Source organism: Cyprinus carpio, chromosome A15 (genome assembly GCF_018340385.1).
Source record: "Cyprinus carpio isolate SPL01 chromosome A15, ASM1834038v1, whole genome shotgun sequence".
NCBI classification, from domain to species: Eukaryota; Metazoa; Chordata; class Actinopteri; order Cypriniformes; family Cyprinidae; genus Cyprinus; species Cyprinus carpio.
This window is the reverse complement of record NC_056586.1, coordinates 14,742,614-14,762,098: the sequence shown is the minus strand read 5'-3', so window position 1 is coordinate 14,762,098 and position 19,485 is coordinate 14,742,614. Positions and strand designations below refer to the sequence as shown.

Here is a 19,485-nt window from a genome sequence, read left to right as displayed (position 1 = left end):
ATATATATATATATATATATATATATATATATATATATATATATATATTAAACAATATATTTAAATACATATTATATATTTTATATCTTTTTTGGATATGTTTTATTTTTTGAATTATATTTCAGAAATCATTCTTATATGCTGATATTTTGCTCATTTCCTATTATTATAAATGCAGAAAAAGGCTGCGTTGTAAGATTTTTGTGGAAACTTTTCTATCATATAATATAAAAATTAGGGCTGCCCTCGACTAAGGATTTTTCTGGTCAACTAGTAGTTAATTAGTCGACTAATTGCACTTTTATTAATAAACCATTTAAATCATTATAATGATCCTTTAACTGCCTACAAAGCCTAATAAGCACTCAAGCGCACGCATAAAGCTTGCCACAGTGCACTGCAGAAGCTATGATTATGAATGTGTCATGAAAACAGTAAGGAGGCTGCATTAACATTTTAATAATTCACTGATAAACAAGTGCTTTCTCGTCATCTTCACAGTATAGTGGATGCGCCTGTACGCATGTTTCACACGGATTATTACATAAACAGAATATTTGTTTTACATTTAAATTGGTTCATTTTAAAGCAGACATTTCACTCTCTATAGATATATTTTTAATGTCTATAAGGCAAAGATACACTCAGAGTTTCGCGCTCAAGTTTACAGATCAAGACGGCAGAAAGCGCATCCTGTTTGCTTTCATTATTTTACAAAAGTGCGTTTTGTTGTTATTGTGAGTGCACACAAATAAACCTAGAGTCTTTACAGATTTGAAAGATGTATTACTCTTATCTGTATGACCAAAAATTACGGAATATTTTAAGAGCAAGTGAGCGCACCGGCGCCTTCATCTGTCCTGCAATGAGGGCGCTACAGTGCAGCTTCCACTCTCCACACACACACTTAAACAGCGCACATTTCTCTAGGTTAATATTAGATTGAGCGGCCATGTAACGTTGCTGCTACTTACATATTTCAGATAAGCCATATTTGTGGTGGATGAATGATAGGCCAGCGTTTGGTTGTCCTGCCGGATGTACTGTATCACCACAGACCAGCCGTTAATGAGCTGCATGACTTTGTCAATATGGATTTTTTTTTTCTGCAACTAATAACATTTTGGTCGACCAAGCCTCTTCTGGTCGACTAACGATTAGTCGGCTATTAGGGGGCAGCCCTAATAAAAATATTTATATTCAAACATTGTGTCTCTTTAGCTAGATCCAAATCGGTTGACCTCTCCCTAACAGTGTGTTACTGATGCTATGAAAAGCAACAGAATTGAAACTGGTCAGAAATTTCATACATGTGTTTGGACCTGCTGATGTGGAATGTGCTTCTTGGCTTCCTGGATGTCCCGTAGTGGTTTGTGTGTGGGAGTTCTGCTGTAGTCCTCCTTCAGTCCCTAAAGAAGAGACATTTTTATATACTATATAATCAGATCTTGAACACACACACACAGTCAAAGAATAATAGACGAATATCAGCCTGCTCTCTGACATGTTGCTCTGCTCTATAAAAGTCTACTTTTATGCTGCTCTCCAAGACAATGAGAATGACAGATCATTGTTAACCAGACATGTGAAGGTGGTAACTTTGTTGAAACATAGTGGGAGGAGCTTAAGTCACCTCTCTCACTTATCAGCTATACTGAAGCTCTAAATTACCTCCCAACAGGAAAGGCCTCATTCTTATTGCAACACAAGTCACATTGCAACAATACAGCTCTGTAACTCAACACTTTACTGACAGACACACTTTTTGAAATTGAAAGTAGCATGTGTGTCAACTTTAAAGCAGTAGTTTTCAGTCTGATATTTAGATTCTGACCTGTATGTCCTGTGGCTCCTTGGACACCATCCTCTTGTTGTCCATTCTTTGGTTGAGTGGAGCACTGTTCTCTTCCTGTGTAGGGTTGGGTTGACAAATGACAAGGAGGAGCAAATTATAAATACTGGATACGTAATTTAATTAAAGGAGAGATATGAGGAAGTAAACTGACAACAAATAAACACTGAATGAAAAACAAAACAAAACCAAAAATCAGATGGGAAAACAATTTGCAGTAATCTATGGGGTTCTTACCCATGACACAAGACGAGAGGAGGTGCGTTCCGCTGCATTGTATGAGTTGGGAGATGTAACAAAAGGGTCCCCATAACCCCCCGGTGACCCGAGACCCACGTCTACCTCAGAGAGGGGGATCTGGGGCAACCCGGGAGGCTGGCCTAATACTGTGAGGGCCACATATGAGCCGGCTGTGAAGAACAAATGAGTTTTGGTTAGTGGTGGAGACATGAGTGTTCATCTTTACCTAAACAAATGGTTTATACTCACATTTAATTAATTCCACCACTTCAACATGGTTCGATTGCGTCACCAATGTCCCATTCACCTAAAGCAGAGGAGACAAACAAATGCAATATACTGCATTACACATGCGAGTTCTACAGCGGCTCAAACATGAGGTCATTTTGTGACCAGCAGGTGGCAGAACAGACGGATGCTGAAATGCAGAGGTGAAGACAGAGGAGTAGTGGGCAGTGAGAAATACAGCTTTGTACAGTAACCTCGCATCTGCAAGCATCTTACCTTAATGATCCTGTCCCCCGTCTGAACACCTGCACGCATGGCAGCGCCATCTACCAAAATACATAAGACGATTATGACGATAATGAATTGAAAGTATTTTCTGGTGCAGCTGGTGGTTGCCAGAGTGCTACCATCTGGTTGCTAAGGGGTTCTGGGTGGTTTTTCAGCACATTGCTATGTGGTTTATGGGCTCCATTTACGCTGTACACAAACTGGTTTTCACTGTCATTTTGCAAATAATGAAACCTCCATTTTGGGTATTCACTCATGTAAACCTGTGTTCACTCATCACAATGTCATGTAGTAAAAAACTTGGAAACTGAGCAATTATGCATGTACTTCGACCGAATATTCCACACTGTATGAAAAGTGCATTATGTCCTGAATGACCACCTTTTAGACTAAGATAAATAAAGTTTTGTAAAAAATCAAATATATTAAGATACATTTTTGCTGTTCAGACTTTAAAAAATTAATTTGAGTAACATGCACTTTTTTTTGCCCCACTACAAATGTCAAAGCTTATAAACTTTAGTCAGGGTAGCCATATTGAATTTTGTGCAATTGAAAACAAAGCTGTGAGGGGGATACATTTACAGTCTTTAGAAAGGCATGAACTCTATGGCATTTTCACAAACTCAAACGTTGGTTGAATTTCAATTATTGCCATAGCTTCAGATTCAACATTCAACAATTTAATAAAATATAATAAATACAATCATTTTATGAAATTCAACTTAGAAAATAAATGACCAAATAATTTTGTATATACAACTCTATAATATATTTTTGTCTTAATTTTTATCTTCAAATGTACTTGAGATAAAAACAATAAAAGATTTTGTAAAAGTCACAGCTCAGAACTTTCAAAACTGTATTATGGAGTTATGTTTTTGTTTACTGAAAAGTTTTTAGAAAGCTAAACCATTGTCAACAATACAATCCATTGAACACACTGCCTCGTCTTCGTTCCTGTCAAAACTTAAATATGTCGTTACCCTGACTTCAGTGTGTCTATATAATTCATACAATGTTTAAATGGGTTTATATAATACATATGTTTATTTAAAACTTTATTCAGTGTGTTCCCTGCTTCTCTTTTATGATGCTTTAAGGTGTCCTCTTGGTCCTGCTCTGAGCACATCAGCTCCATTTCTGACTTGCAGCCAAGTCTTATCAGCCTGGGAAGAGGAAAGTCTCAACAGACGCTCGCAGGAGTTGGTGTGGGCGGAGCCAGAAAGACAGACAGCATGACGGATCTTACCCTGTTTGACGAGCTGCACGAAAACAGGGTTGTCCCCACTGACGGTCAGCCCAAAGCCGTTCTCATCTTTCTGAATGATCACACATCTCTGAACCAGCCCTGGAGAAAGGGAGAGAACAAGAAGAGAGAGAAAGTAAGCTATGAAAGGAGCAATGAAACTGATTTCACTGGATTGCCAATGTCTTTATTAAAGCATTCATCAGGAGAGGCCTATCAAAGCAGATTACAGTAACAATGACTCCAATACCTGTCGAACTGACAGGGTAAGTAAGTGCAGATAAGCACAGACATAAAGTACTTGGCACCATAAAAAAATCTGCAGAGTTGTGAAATGAACACATCAATCTCTCAGTCCAATTAAAATCCAACCGGTTTCGCAGAATAATGGAAAGATACAAGAAATGATGAGAGCAGTGAAGACGTGTGTTATCACGGTCATTTCAAAACTGATAGTTCATCAGATCTGAAAACAAAAGCCGCAGTTCTCAGATGGCAGAAATGAGTATGAATTGCTCTGTCACACAGAGATGTCCTGTGTGCAGTTTAAACATGACTTAAGTGCTACCATCAGCGTTGATTACCAAAGACTAAAAATTTTCCCTGTAAACAGTGATTTACATATAGTTATATCACATATATTTCTCATATCCTGCATGTATTGTGAAAATTACAGAATCTTAATAATCATGACTGAATTTAACAGAGGACTGATAATTAATTCTATTACATACTAACCCATGTAATGTTTAGATGTTTATCATGGATATACTTCTGAATCAGGGAGATCTAGTGCTATGATTCCAAGTCATTTTAATTTGACTTTTAAAAAATCATTTATTTTCTGCATCAAGTGGACACCATACAGATGCTGTCTGTCAGATTTAAGTATTTGTTATTTAGGTTAAGATTTCAAGTATTTATGTTATGAAATAAATGTTTAAATAAAAGTTGTTCATTATATTAATATAATATACATTATATAATGTATCATGGTTTCTACAAAAATATTAAGCAGCACAACTGTGTTCAATCAACATTGATAAGAATTTTAATAATAATTCAGCTTCAACATGACAGGAATAAATTAAATTTTAAAAATTTTTAATCAAATTATTTGAATAACTAGTGCAAATATAAAGGGAGTACATTTTTTTTTTTTTAAGTTAGCAGGCCTTTAAACAGAGCATTCTGACTCTCTCAGTCTTTATCTTCTGAACCATTAGGAATAATGCTATCTGTTATTGTCCAGTAATACACACATGGTCCAAAATGAACTCAGTGGGGATGTTGCCCATAAATAAATGCTGATAATAACACTTGAACTTCACATTGCTGGAGAAGAATCACCTGCACAAGAGTATATACAGAACTAGAAACAGTACGACAGTACGATCATCTTACCAAAAGACTCAGGTCTCCTGTCATCCACTACAAATCCACTCTTCTGCACCAGCACGTCTGAGCCACACAACATCATGATACGACACGGGACACACACGCACATATCACAAAGGACACAGAGAGAGGACTCAAATGAAAAGAAAAAAAAAAGAGCAATGGAACAAATACACACAGTGTGGCTGTTTTGGAATGGATGATTGTCTATCGAGGAGCAGAGAAAAACTCACTGGGAAAGTGTCTCCCCTGAAATTATTAATAAGATGTTCAGGTATTAAGGTCCCCAGGTGTTAACCCAGAAATCAATGCTTGGCACAAATGCAGATATAACCAATAAACAGAGTTTGTGGTTAGAGGAGTTTTAACGAGAGATAATATTCCCGAAAACGGTTACACAAGGATACTGGTCTTTGCTTTCATAATGAAATACGGTTAATTATAGTTAATCAGGTAAACTGTGGACTTGGATTTCTCACAAAAATGTAATCAGTGATACTGTTGAACAGAAATTATAAGATTTAGAACAATAGTCTCCATTACGCAAGGCTATACAACTTTGGGCTGAAATTAAACACACAAAAGAGCCACGCTTCTCAGACACTCCTAACGAGTTACTGGGAAGACATTAGGGTTGGGTGATATCTATGTGTTCTCAAATGAACTTCCTGGAAATATAAGATTAAGTACATTGTGAATAGTGCAATGATTTTAATGTGATTCTTTTTTTTTTTTTTTACTATATATTTTTGCGCAGCCTCTAGATAACTTTTGCAATTTAAGGGCTTAAGAAAGTTAGGACAGAGATATTCAAACACCATCTATAATGTTTATGTTTGTAAGTTGGATTCATTTCCATGAATCAGTTCAAACTAGAGAGCTGAGAGAAAACTTTTTTTGTAGGCCAAGATAGAAGTTAGCATCATCCAGATTCCCTCAACAAAAACCCCAATAGGATTTTACCATTGTTTTTGGATTGTTGCAGAAAATAAAATGTGACCAACAAATATTTGGTTCATCATAATTTTCACTAATTAAGAACCTTTATGATATTTATAGCCTAAACACAATCACCAGAAATAAAATTCTGAAGATTACTTATGTATTTTATGTCATAGAATAAAACTTGAAAATATCTTGAACTGAGTTTAAAACAATTTTTTTTTATGTAGTACAATGTTTTAATAAAAAAAATATATATGCAGGAAAGTATTACTGTTTTTTTATATACTGAATGTTATATTGTAATGCTATTTTGGTGTATATATAAATAAAATTGTTTGATATCTTGCATTTTCAGTAGGGATGTCCCGAGCCGATCTCAACAGGTTTTAGCCATCATACACATTTGAGCTTCTGTGTTTAGTGTATTTGATGCTCACTTTTGTAACGATCGCTCGTTCATTTATTGTTTACTTTTAGTTGCCGTTTGAGACATTGTTATTATAACGCGTTTTGGATGAGTCTTGATTCGGACTTGACTGACAGAATGGCGTTCTAACACCGCAAGCTTCATGCTTTCTAACCTTATCTCTACTTTATGTTGTAATTATTAGAGAGAGAGAGAGGGAGAGAGAGAGAAAGTGTGTATCATGTTATATATATACATATACATACATCATACATATATTACTTTTACTCTCTGCACAACTCTGTATACATTGGATTGATTTTAATAACTTTAATGAACTTTAAGTGTGCACCAAACATACATTCCTATAGGAATATACAAGTATCAGATTGGGACTAGGTATCGGCAGATACTCTATATTCAATGACTCAGATCGGATCGGGGCACAAAAAACCTGATCGGACATCCCTAATTTTAGTATTATTTAACTAAATGTTTCTTCTGTATTTTCCTCTTTTGTATTAATCACTTTAAAGTACTAGACCAGTGGTTCTCAACCTTTTTTTTTACCCATTATCCAGGTCCCTGACAGACTCAAATCAAACAAAGTTGATTATTACTTCGTGTTTATAATGAGGAGTATTCTTAAATTTACAGTAGGTTACCATTCAAATGTTTGGGGTCATTACGATTTTAAGAAATTGACACTTCCTGCGCTCAAACCTACCAATCTAAAGGAAATGCTGTGAATGGCGTTTGAGGTAATTTGTAAATTACCATAGACTTAAAGTCTAAATAAAACAATTTGCAACTATTACTGTTATAACACTTGTATACAAAATAAGTGTTTGTAGAGTGCGTGACATCACGAGCACTACCGCCGGTGGCAGTAGACAACCGCGGGGGTCGGTTGCCAAGGCGGTTGTCTACTGCCACCGGCACAGCCCTACCGTGACGCAGTTGTCACAGCCACCGTCAGAGGGTGTAAGCTGTGTAAGCTGGCAGATAACTCTAATACACCGGATGTGAATGGCGTGACACTTTGCGTCAAAGCACATAGGATTCTGCCATTGAACGTGCGCTAAGTTGCTCACAGTAAACGGATGCCGCATTGTATTTCTGACGAACTTCATGCGCTTGCACTGCCGACAACCAGACAAATAGATATGCAAAATTCCCTTTGATGCATCCAGTTTTGTAAACTCACCTTAACCAAATGCCCCCCTTTCAAAAATATTGCTTCCAGCGCCCCGCAATGCTATCCGTACGCCCCATTGAGAGATGCTATACTAGACAACAATGGTTGCTTGATCGAGAAAAAAAAAACATACAATATCAAATACTGTCAAAAGAATGAAAAAAGTGTTTTATATTTTTAGCTACATCACCCAACCCTAGAGGACACAGAACAAACACCACACTGTGGTTAAGATGGTTTAGTCATGCATCAGAAAAGGCAAGTCCAACACCAGAGGAACTTCAGAAATAAACATGCATCATATCCTCCATTCACCACTATTCTCTCTAACATGTGAAAGTGAGATATTTGTTAGGTCAAACCAATAAAACAAAACTATGCACATTTTAAAAATTGCTCCAGAATAGCTCAGAAATCTTTGAAAAGATTTTTCTGATGAAATTCTGTCATCATCTCAGCCATTTTTCAGTCAAACAGGAAAACATCTCCCCATCCGAACAATTATATTTTAATCGATACGATTATCACATTGTTCTCCACCATAAACCTCACATTAATGGCCATGCACAGGACTGCTTTTGCTTCTCTACTCTCACCAGCGGGCTGAGAGGAAAAACAGAGGCAAAACTAGAAAGAAAAACACACTGACAATGTCCTTCAACTGCCAAAACCGGGGCCAGGAACATGTGCATCGTTTATGGTCAGCAATTATGAATCATGCCGCTGTTTAAAGTCATTCCACTGCAGTTAGTGGACGTGCACAGCCTTCCATCTGTGCTGTGTGTGGAGGAAACGGTTTCCATTTTAGAGTCTGAATAGACTGTGTGAGAGGAGCAGTGTGCTTCAATCCACAGCACACGCACACATGAGCAGTCAGGACAGCCTTTAGTGCAGCAAAACACTATGATTCTGTGTGAGTAGAGAAAGTAAGTGTGAGTGTGAAAGAAACTCCCGGACGAAATTTACCTGTAGGATCAAACTCGTGTGTAGGGGTACCAGGCAGCTTATCGCTTTTGGGCCTCTTGTCGGGAGGGGGGTCTCTGCTGAGAATGCTACCGGTTCTGTAAACACAAACAGGAGAAATCAATGTACAAAATCGATGAAATGCATTAACACACTGCAATAAGCACTCAACATAATACACCAGTGGTTCTTTCATCTGTAAGGGTTGTGACACAAAAATGAGCTGCAGTCTAATCTGGTTGAGTACAGTAGGTGAAAAAAAAAAATGCTAAATGCAAATAATGAAACCATAAACTAACTATATAAGAAAATACTTCTTATTTTTTGGACATCAAAACTAACAATATTTAACACAAATTCATTTGCTACTTGGTGAAAGTTAGTCAAATTTGTCAGATGCCAAAATGGAGAGGTTGTGTGACATGCCCTTTTCTCCAAAACCAAAGTGAACAAAACTCTTCATGGAAAAAACTTTGCTAGGTCCCTTTAAGATGAGTTAGTTCACTCTGCGGCCATATTGGTAACGCCCCTGGGCAGCTATTTCTAGTCATGCAACTACAGCTCCTGCCTGTTTGAATAGAGAAAGACCAAAATCAAACGTGCTTCTCAGAACTACTTTTTCAAATCAGGAATTAATGACCCAGTAAATCATGATATCATATATTGTGCTTCTTTAGCTCAAATCATACCATAAATAAATAAACAAATGAAAACAAATGTTCAGGCTGGTTCAGTTAGCCACATTCTACAATAAACAAACAGGTGATTAATTATTAAATTAATATCTAGTAGTACAGATGAATATCTATCTGTCTAATAAATCCATCCATCCATCCATCCATGTCATCTTAAATATACACACATATAATATTAATTACATATTAATAGAATTATATATTTAATTATATGATTAAAAATACATTAGAAATATTATATGAAATGAATATTACAATATTAGCATTTCAATATAAAATTTGTATTATTATTATTATTATTATAACATTTAAATTAAATAACACTTTTGTACAATAAACTATTTTGCAAGCTGTGTTGGGTCATCACTCAATGTCCAATGCAAAATCTAGAAATATTTACTCTAAAGCAGTAAACATTCAGATCAGTGACTGATTGATTAATCATATTTTACCATTTTCAGCTGATTAAAATAAGCAGAAAAACAATACTCGTCAATGAATAATATACTTTTTATTATTCTTATAGTAAATGGTCTGTATAATATGAGCTAATTTAATTTCAGTGAATATGAATGTATCATGTCATCACAAAATTGTATTAAATGTATTGTATTCATCAGCATTAGGTTGACCATCCTGCTCTTTAGATATCAGCAAAAGCATTAAAAAACTAATATCGTCTGTTATATGTGCACTGACTGATGCCACTGTGTATTGTGTAGTGTTGAGTAGTGTACTCTTGCTGTGTGCAATCACTCTTGCTGTGTGCAATCACTATTTGCTTAGTTAACTTCCTGCTAGGACAACAGATGTGCCCCACTGCGCTAATGTCGCCCTATTCATTACACACATCAATTAAGTGGCTCCACTTGAGTCCTGCTGATTCTTTATCACAAAGGCAATTGGAAAAGCCTGCATACAGCAGTACCTAAGACTCCAGGTCTAAAAGTAGCCTCCGCAGTAAGGTGAGGTGAGGTGGGGTGAATGCATTTAACAGTGCTCTGCTTCCCGCTCACAGGTCGTGTGAGAAACCTCTGTTCTCTAGGCCACTCGGTGATGGGACACAGTGCTGAAGAAGCCCTTTGTAGATCTGTCTGACTGCGTCTAACTGAGAGCCACTCTACTAACAGCCCTCTGTCATTTCCTTCACCTGGGCTCATGGGCTTGACCCGTGAACCTCAAAGGACACTAAACTGACTGAAAATAATGTGCACAATGAGAAACATCTCTGAGAAACAATCACTTCAGCATTTTAAGAGATGGAGGGTCAGCTAAACCTCACATTTCTCCATCAGCCTGACAGCTTGTCAATTTTGAACTCATTCTACGGGTCAGCCAAACGGCCGGTTCATTACGGGACAGTATCGGAGAGAGTTGACTACACACCCTCACAGTGAAGTGTAAGACATTTGCAGTGTTGCTCTGAACACAGGGAATAATCGCACGAATGCTTAACTAACTTTTCTAAGATTGCTTCAGAGGTCAGCAAACTGTGAAATTAACACTGCAGCAAAGTAATGGAAAGGACTCTGTGGGATTAGCCCACCCTCTATGAGGCTGGTAGATTATGCAGGACAATTTGTCACCGCTGGTAAACTAGATAAGTCTAATGAGAGAGCAACAGTCAGTCACTGACTTTTTCAATTAAAACTCAATAAAATTAACCTTAAGCACCGGCAAAGGCCAATATGAAGCAATTCTATTCCCACTCCCAACAGGGGCCATGATTTGCACATTTACACTAGTTTTTAATTTTATGTAAATCAATAGTAACTATGTCTTTTAAGATACAAAAAAAGACAACGTTTATACGTTTATACGTATTATAAGCAATAACTCAAGTCTTTTGAAGTGGATATCTATGTGTGTATCAACAAAATTTAAGTCATCATTATTACCTGATAATTTTCCCCTTAAATGAGCTGTTAACTGTAACTGTTCCAAACGGATCATCGAGTTCCAAACAAATCAGTTCAGTTTATTAACCGGACCAACAGTTTATTGAAAAGAACACATCTAAATTAACAATTTGATCACTGAACTGGTTGGGAACATCTGGGACTCAATGATCCAGTCAGAGTGAATAGTGACTTTTTGATGACTAGACTCTGAATACTGCAGAACTTGTAGGAGTTTTTGTCATTTTGCCAAAAAGCATTGTGTTAGATGCTGAATAGAAAAAAAAAAACCTTCACATGAAGATTCTTCAGCATTTCTGGAAAAAAATAAAAATAAAAAATACACACAGTTCAGAGAAATCTCTTACCTGTACCAAGGCTGCATTTATTTGATCAACAATAGAGAAAAAACAGTAATATTGTGAAATATTATTACAATTTTAAATAGCTGTTGTATTCTATTTTCATACATTTCAAAGTGTAATTAATTTTTTTGAATATTATTTGGATTTTAAGTAGGTATTCCTCCAGTCTTCAGTGCCATATTTTTCAAACACCATTCTAATTGCTGATGCTGATTTTTATTGATGAACAGAAAGTTCAAATAAATGGTATTTGTTTGAAATTGAAATTGATATGAATGTCTTCACTGTAACTTTTGATCAATTTAATGAGTCCTTGGTGAATAACAAAAAAATTAAAATATCTTACTGACCCCAAACTTTTGAACAACAGTGTACATACAGGGACTTCAGAAGAACATTAATTTGAGTAAATTACAGAACTGTCATTTCCAGATGAACTATCACTTTAAAATGAACAGTCAAAACAATTGTATAGTTCTTGAGTCTTCAAGCAGGGGCTGTGGTGAAGCACACTGTTCTTGCTTGTATCAGAGTTCTCTGTAGTGACAGAATCCTTTTGAGAGCAGTTTGAGGGAACTGAATGGGCCATTTATGAAAGGGCCTGAAAAACGTTCCATGGTCCGCTTAGATAAAAACCTCCAGCTAAAGAGGAGGAATGGAAAAGTAAATCCAAAAAACCGAAGCATCCAATAATCCTACCTTTTGCATGTTATTCTCTCCCTAATGAATCATGCATGCTGATGGTACACTTAAAAATACTGCTGTTTGTGCTTATGACTACAACTGTTACAGGTGCATGTGCATATGAGGTTTTTTTTATACAGGTGTTTTTTTTTTTTTTTTTTGTCTCCAACTGGTCTAGCCTCTCTTATGGGAGTTTATGACTCGCAATTCAGACATTTTTTCTCAGATTTTTGAGTTTACCTCTTCAGAATTTTCGGAGTTTATATCTCGTTTTTTTTTTCATGTTTCCGTATTTAACATTTTTTTTTTTATCTCTCGATCCTAACTTATCACAATTGCGATATAATATTCCATAATTCTGAATTTTCTTGTTAGAATTAACAGGTTTATCTCACAATTTTGAGTTTATAAAGTCAAAAATGGCAGATATAAACTGAGAATTGTGAGAAAAAACAACAACAACAACATTTTTATACCTTGCATACTCTCTAGAGTCAGACGAGTTCGCTAAATGTAGCAGTCAATAGCACTGTCTGATGCAAAGGAGGCCATCTTTCCCCTTTCACACTGAGATTCCAGATAATACACGGGTAATGTGTCTCGACAATTGCTCCCGGATCGTTAGATTTTGGTTCATTCACACTGCCAGTGCCCGGAATCTGTGTGTGCGTTCACACACAACCCGTAATGGCCCTGTAATGACACGTGACATCAGTATGTGACGTGTAATGTAGGGCTGCAACTAACGATTATTTTGATAATCGATTAATCGGTCGATTATTTTTACGATTAATCGATGAATCGGTTTATGTACTTATATTTTAGTTTTGCCCATTTTTTTCCCCAAGTAAATTATTAACAAAGGGTCTTTATCATTCAACATAGACTTTTTAGAGATTTTAACCATTTTGCATTGTCATATCCTCATCAAAAACATACCTGGAGTTGTGTTTTATTATGTGTTATTTATCCTTTGTCGAACTCTTCTGCAATCAAAACACTGACCCATACATACTCTAGCAAATTTCACAAGGAGGTTTCAAATAATGTTTTTTTACCATGACAATCCTTAGGGCTCCTAAAGTAGTTTAACATCCCTAACAAAGCTTATTAAGGAATCTTTCAGAACATATTATGACGAAGAATAAGAATAAAACAGAATTAAAATTGCAGTAAATTGCATTTTATTATTTTTTTCCTGTAAACACACAGCTTATACCTGGGAAACAGCTTTATAGCTTATGCAGTGAAATTGTAAACAATCCTTCCAATAAAGTGCCAATGGCATGAAACCTGAATGGAACTCACATTTTAAAGTAAAATTTAAAGTAAAATCCATCAGAAGGTTGTCCAGAAAAAAAATTGGACACACAAAAAACCTGCTGTGTGAAAAAAAAGAGCAGTGAATGCTTAGAAAAAAGTGCATTTCAAATACAATTTAAACATTAACCTCTCTCAGTCAGTCATAATTAGGCTGCATAACTGAATTATGAACTGGTAAACGACAAAGCTTTAAATGTTAATTGTTAAAAAGCATTGTTATCAGCTTTTACGACTAAACATTTGAAAACAACATTGTACTGCAGAATCTGCACAAATAAAAGTCTTTGCACACTGTGATTTTCATCGGATTTAAATATGTAGTGGTCCTTATAACAGTGCAAAATTCATAAATGTAATAAAGCGATAAAATGTTAACAAAACAGCTTATGCCTGAACTGACCGGAATTCGACTACCTGTGGGAAATGAGGCAGAACACTATTCACTCATTATTTGAGAAAAACTTTGCATTTCAGTGCAAAAAGGTCAACAATGTCCAAATGTTCAGGGCTTAACAGTTAGGCTTGCTCTCTTTTTGCTCCCACACTTTGGATGACTTCGTCTGATTAGTTTTATCTTCCGCGTTTTTTTTTTTTCTTTTTCTTACTCGAGCTTACTCCACTGCCGCCTGCACTCACCAATCACGCTGAATGCTGCAGAGACGCTGTGCGGGAAGCACGTGACATAAAACGAGGCCAGCTATTGGCTATTCGCTACTTCTCCTGCTGTACTGGCTGAGTAAAACCTCCGGTGGCTCATTACTGCCACACTTTGGTCACCGCAGATTTAAAATATGCACGAAATGAGCCGCTTACGGCAAATAAAAATTATTTCGCAACGAATCGATTACTAAATTAGTTGACAACTATTTTAATAATCGATTTTAATCGATTAAATCGATTAGTTGTTTCAGCTCTAGTGTAATGTACGAGTCAAAAACGCTAGGCACGTTAACTTTCACTTAAGTTGGCGAACGATCTCTGCTTCATTACAGTTTGCACGTATTTTTTTGTCGCGAACATTGATCTGCCTTCAAAACACCCGGTAAAAGAGTTGCACGATAATGTGCGTCATCACTACGACACACCCTTTACAGCATTGGTTCTGGTTTTTGTTCACACAGAGCTCGTTCCGGGACTGAACCTGGCAATGTTACTAGGTCCCCAACCTGGGATCGATCCCGGAATCAATCCCGGGATGTGTTTGCGTTCACATAGAAGGCGATCCGGCAATTTTCCGGGACCGACGTGCAGTGTGAAAGGGGCTCTGGAGAATGAGGTGGTTAGTTGGAAGGGTAAAGAACAGCAGAGGGGATTGGTGAGATGAAGGGGGTGGGTTCTCCACTCAATTGAGGTTTTGTGCAATAATGGAAAAATGTTCCACACGAAGCCAGAAAGGCCTGGATGAGGGACACCCCAATTACTCGACTCTGAAAGGCGTGTTTGTCAGAAACCACTGGAAGGAAAAGCAGGATACAGGATGGAAAACAACATGGCTCTTTTGCTACGCCATCCCTTCTCTTCCACACTTTTATGGAAGTTCAGCATTCAGATTTCTTTAGTGCATGCATTATGTGTGTGCATGTGATGGTGTCAAGCTCAGGTCGCGCTGGGTAGGCTGGCAGGAAGATAGGAGGTGCGGAGAGTCGAGGGATGATTTAAGTGCTGGCTAGAGCACTGAAGGAAAAACAAGTGAGGGCTGGGCTGGCTGCAAGCGAGAAAGAGCAGTGACTTTGCAGAAGAAAGAACACTTGCTGTTTGTATCCAATGCGGTTCAGAAAACCTCTGTGCTCCAACTTATGACATCACCACTGTCGAGCACGGCCACATCCCTTCAAATGGTCATGTATGTGTTTCAGCAAGAGTCTGTGTGCGTCAGACAGTGACCTGACCCAACAGCCACACACCACAGGACTAGGACTAACAATATAGCCTTGTAATAACATGAAGCAATGTTTGGATTCAATATACGTTAAGATCATGGAAAGATTTCATTTATCACAAAATATAATTTTGATTTGATTCTAAAGTATACAAATGATGATACAAATTAACAACATATTAAGTTAACATTATAGTGCAGTAATATTATTGTAATTGACATCATGCTGTCCATAGACATAAATTAAAAAAGAAAGGAAAAGAAAACCAAGAAGATTCCCTTAAATGATTCCCGTGAAGTGTTATAAGAAAATATTCTTTTTCTAAGAAATGAAATTACATGGACACACATAGTAACCCAGTAAACGTACACTACAGCCTTTCACTTCTCCTTCAAATATCAAATGAGGAACTTGTTGTTCAACTATAAGGGACAAAACTCCCGCTCCAAGAGATGAGGTCTCATTTGCAGATCTCAAATTTTGGCTTCTTGAGTCAGTGGAAATAAGTGAAGCAGACACAAACAGAAAAATAAACATTGTGGATGTCTCTTCACAGACAAACAATAAATCATTTAATATAAAAAAGCCTGCATGTATGGCCATTATAAACCAAAATGAATAAGCAAATCCTGGAAAGCATCTAGGCACTATTGCTTTGCGGACGGATAGGAGAGCCGAGTCTTTATGGCCCCAAGTGCACCAACTGGCTCTAACAGGAGCCAACATTTGCACCAAACATCAGCTGTTAAAACCCATTAAACAGTGATGACTGAATGACATGATCAAACAAGAGCAAAGCGAGTATGTGTGCATTTGTGAGAGGCACACACACAGACACAGTCTACATAATATTGGGAAGTGAGAGCAAAAGAGAACAGAAATGAAAAGGTAAGTGGATGTGGAATTGTCATTTGGGGTAATGTCAGATGACACGGGTCAAGCTGGGCCTTTGAAATGAGCAGCCCCTCCCCCAAGTGACATCACAATGAGGAACGGTGGTGGGGGGAGGTGTTTGTAGGTTGAGGGATTGGGGGAGTGCTGAGCGGCAGCAGAAGCGGCCTGGGGAGATTTTCCTTTTCTGCTCCAATAAACTCAATCACCCGTCCTGACAGGGCTGGAGGATGTGCATTTCTTCACGCTAGATTGTCCGTTTAAATTCTTTGATATTGCAGGAGGAGGTGGGAAAGCAGAGAGTAAGCCAAGTTCACAACACACTTTGTCGCCACCAAGGTCAGGAGGACAAGCTGACACCAAGGGGTAGTCAGAACTCGTACGATCCATGGCTCCCAAAACAAAAGATCACAACTGACATGGGTCCTTCTCTGTCAAAAACTAAAGACAGGTAACCTGCTAATTAGAAGAAACTACTAAAGAAGGTTCATGTTCTGCTACTTGTGTCGGCCAGCCAAGTTGGCACGGTTTATGCAGAGCAACCCAAACAAGACACTGCAGACACCATTAATTAGCATTAATTATCTTAAACCTCAAAACTTAATATTCACACAGCTTTATTATACATTATAGCCCTGATTCTAGCTGCAAACCTTTTGGCTAGAGTATGTTAGTAGAGCAACAGTTATTAAATGTGTTTTATGCTAATGATGAAGCAGAACTGAAATGAGAAAAAAAAAAAGAAAGAAAAAAAAAAAAAACTCTACACTTAACAAAAGGGCCAGAAAAATATATGCAACCTGTACGCCTCACAAAATAAATGCAATCAAAAATTAATGAAGTAAATAAGTAAAAAAAAAAAAAAAAAAATTGTATTGTAAATTAATTTTTAAAAATCATGCAACCTGTGCTGCTCACAAAAATAAAAATAAAAAATAAATAATAATAATAATAATAATAATAATAGAATAAGAAATAAAAAAATTATAAAAACCTGAAGAAAATTATAGGTTTAGAACAATAAGAGAATAAAGTAGGGAGTAAAATTTTGATTTTGGAGTGAACTGCACCTTTAATTTGTATTTAGCCTGTATTTTCCTTTAAGGGTGACCTATTATGCCCCTTTTTACAAGATGTAAAATAAGTCTCTGATGTCCCCAGAGTGTGTATGTTAAGTTTTAGATCAAATAACCCCACAGATAATTTGTCATAGCTTGTTGAAATTGCCACTTTTAGGGTATGAACCAAAACGCGCTGTTTTTGTGTTTGACCATTTAAACACAAATTAGCTGGTGCTCCCATTTCCTTTTTCAGAAGAGGGCGGAGCTTCAAGATCTCATGCTCTGGCATACCAATGCTGGCCTTTGCAAATAAATATTCCACTATTAATACAAGCCTGTTAAAAAACCTGTTTAAGCTTGTTTAAAAGTCAGTCATCTGATTGTACTGTGCATAGTAAATGCGCACTTATGGATTACACAGCTTGAGGGGGGGGGGGTGGGGGGGTCTGGATATTTCCTTCGAAAATTAAATGTAACCACTGTGTCCTCAGCAGCTCAGATGGAGAGAGACTACGGAGACTCAACACATGGTGCAGTTTCGGGTTGGTGCATCCTGAAATACAACACATGTAATGCCTCTTTTGCTCTGACATTGCATCTCTCCAGCAGCTACAGCAAGAACTTCTGCTTCTCACTCAGGGCGGTGTCTATGCTAATAGGGCAGAGATCATCAAAATGTATAAAAAAAAAATGAGTGGGTGGATTTTAACCATTATAGGCTGGTTGTTTTCACACACTGCGGCCACACAACTGTGTTCAAACTAGGGTTGGGGCGATATAGCTAAAATATTTTAATAAAAAAAATGTATCAACGATATAAATGTTCCACATCGTTCGGTATCGATAATTATTGACATTTTTATAACCTTTTGTAAAGTAAAGAGCAATAGAAAAAAAACAGTTTAAATTTAATCACTGTATTTTTTAATTGTCCCAGTTTATTGAGACAAACAACGATTTTTTTTGTTTTATCAGTCAAACACACAAAAATTTAACAAAATTTGGCTTGTCTTCGAGGCCACAGGAGGGTGCAATGAGCAAAATAATGCAGAACATTTAAATTATCGACACAAGGAAATAAAAGTCCATAAAAAAACATGCATTACGTCTAAATTAACTCAATATAAATATAAATCAAATATAATTTCATAAATTGCATAAACAAAACAGCATCATGTTTTTATGGATTGCTTAATACAAAGAGCCGAATTGCCCATCACGCAGACTGGATTTAAAAACATAATAGATGCAGTGAAAAGGAATAAACCTCCACAAATTTGCGATGTGTTTTCTAAAAGTTTAAACTGTTTTAACTTTGCATGGCTACATCTCGTGTGAGACGCAAGTGCAGCAGTCATATTTGTCTGTCTAAAAACGCACTGAATATGCATGTGTGAATGGCTTGGTTTCGGTTTTCACCTAATCAAGATTTGCTCTGCATTGAGCTTCAATATTTCTCTAATATTTTGAATGCATAACACAGCAGCGGCGCATCTCATGAGCTAGACTAACAAAACATTAAAATGCAACAATGTCACTTACATCACCACCACATCTCGTGTGCCACTGATGACGCTCCCTGACGCACTCCTAACAATCTAATGCAAATGTTTATTTTAAATTTGACTAATATTTGTTTTTTTCTTTTTTTTTTTTTTACAATCTCCAGGCACAGCACTCAATTCAGCATGTGGTCATGTTTGTTTGTGCTGTCTGCGTCACTCATAGTGCGTGCCTATATTGTGCACTATATCAAACATTTTTTATATCGTTATCAAAGAAGGTGTACCGTTTCATCGTCCAGGCCTAGTTTAAACACCTTATAAAAGTGAATTGTGCATAATAGGTCACCTTTAATATTCCCTAATTACCAAAATGTATTTTTTAAAAACATTATATAGAAAATCTGTATTTTGGTGCA

General features: G+C 36.8%; 1 protein-coding gene across 5 annotated transcripts in view; it reads right to left on the bottom strand.

Annotated features, from left to right (window-relative positions):
• arhgef12a (Rho guanine nucleotide exchange factor (GEF) 12a) overlaps positions 1-19,485 on the bottom strand; it is a 54,156-nt gene that overhangs the window by 20,661 nt on the left and 14,010 nt on the right. For 3 of the 5 annotated variants that reach the window (XM_042771150.1, XM_042771149.1, XM_019117255.2), the window contains exons 3-10: positions 8,771-8,865; positions 5,262-5,318; positions 3,861-3,959; positions 2,597-2,646; positions 2,342-2,399; positions 2,090-2,262; positions 1,835-1,909; positions 1,311-1,409 (exon numbers count right to left, since the gene is read on the bottom strand). In XM_042771150.1, the coding sequence (XP_042627084.1) occupies positions 1,311-1,409; positions 1,835-1,909; positions 2,090-2,262; positions 2,342-2,399; positions 2,597-2,646; positions 3,861-3,959; positions 5,262-5,318; positions 8,771-8,865 (706 nt within the window). The remainder of the gene's footprint in view (positions 1-1,310; positions 1,410-1,834; positions 1,910-2,089; positions 2,263-2,341; positions 2,400-2,596; positions 2,647-3,860; positions 3,960-5,261; positions 5,319-8,770; positions 8,866-19,485) is intronic. The other 2 variants (XM_019117256.2, XM_019117257.2) reach the window with 2 other exon arrangements.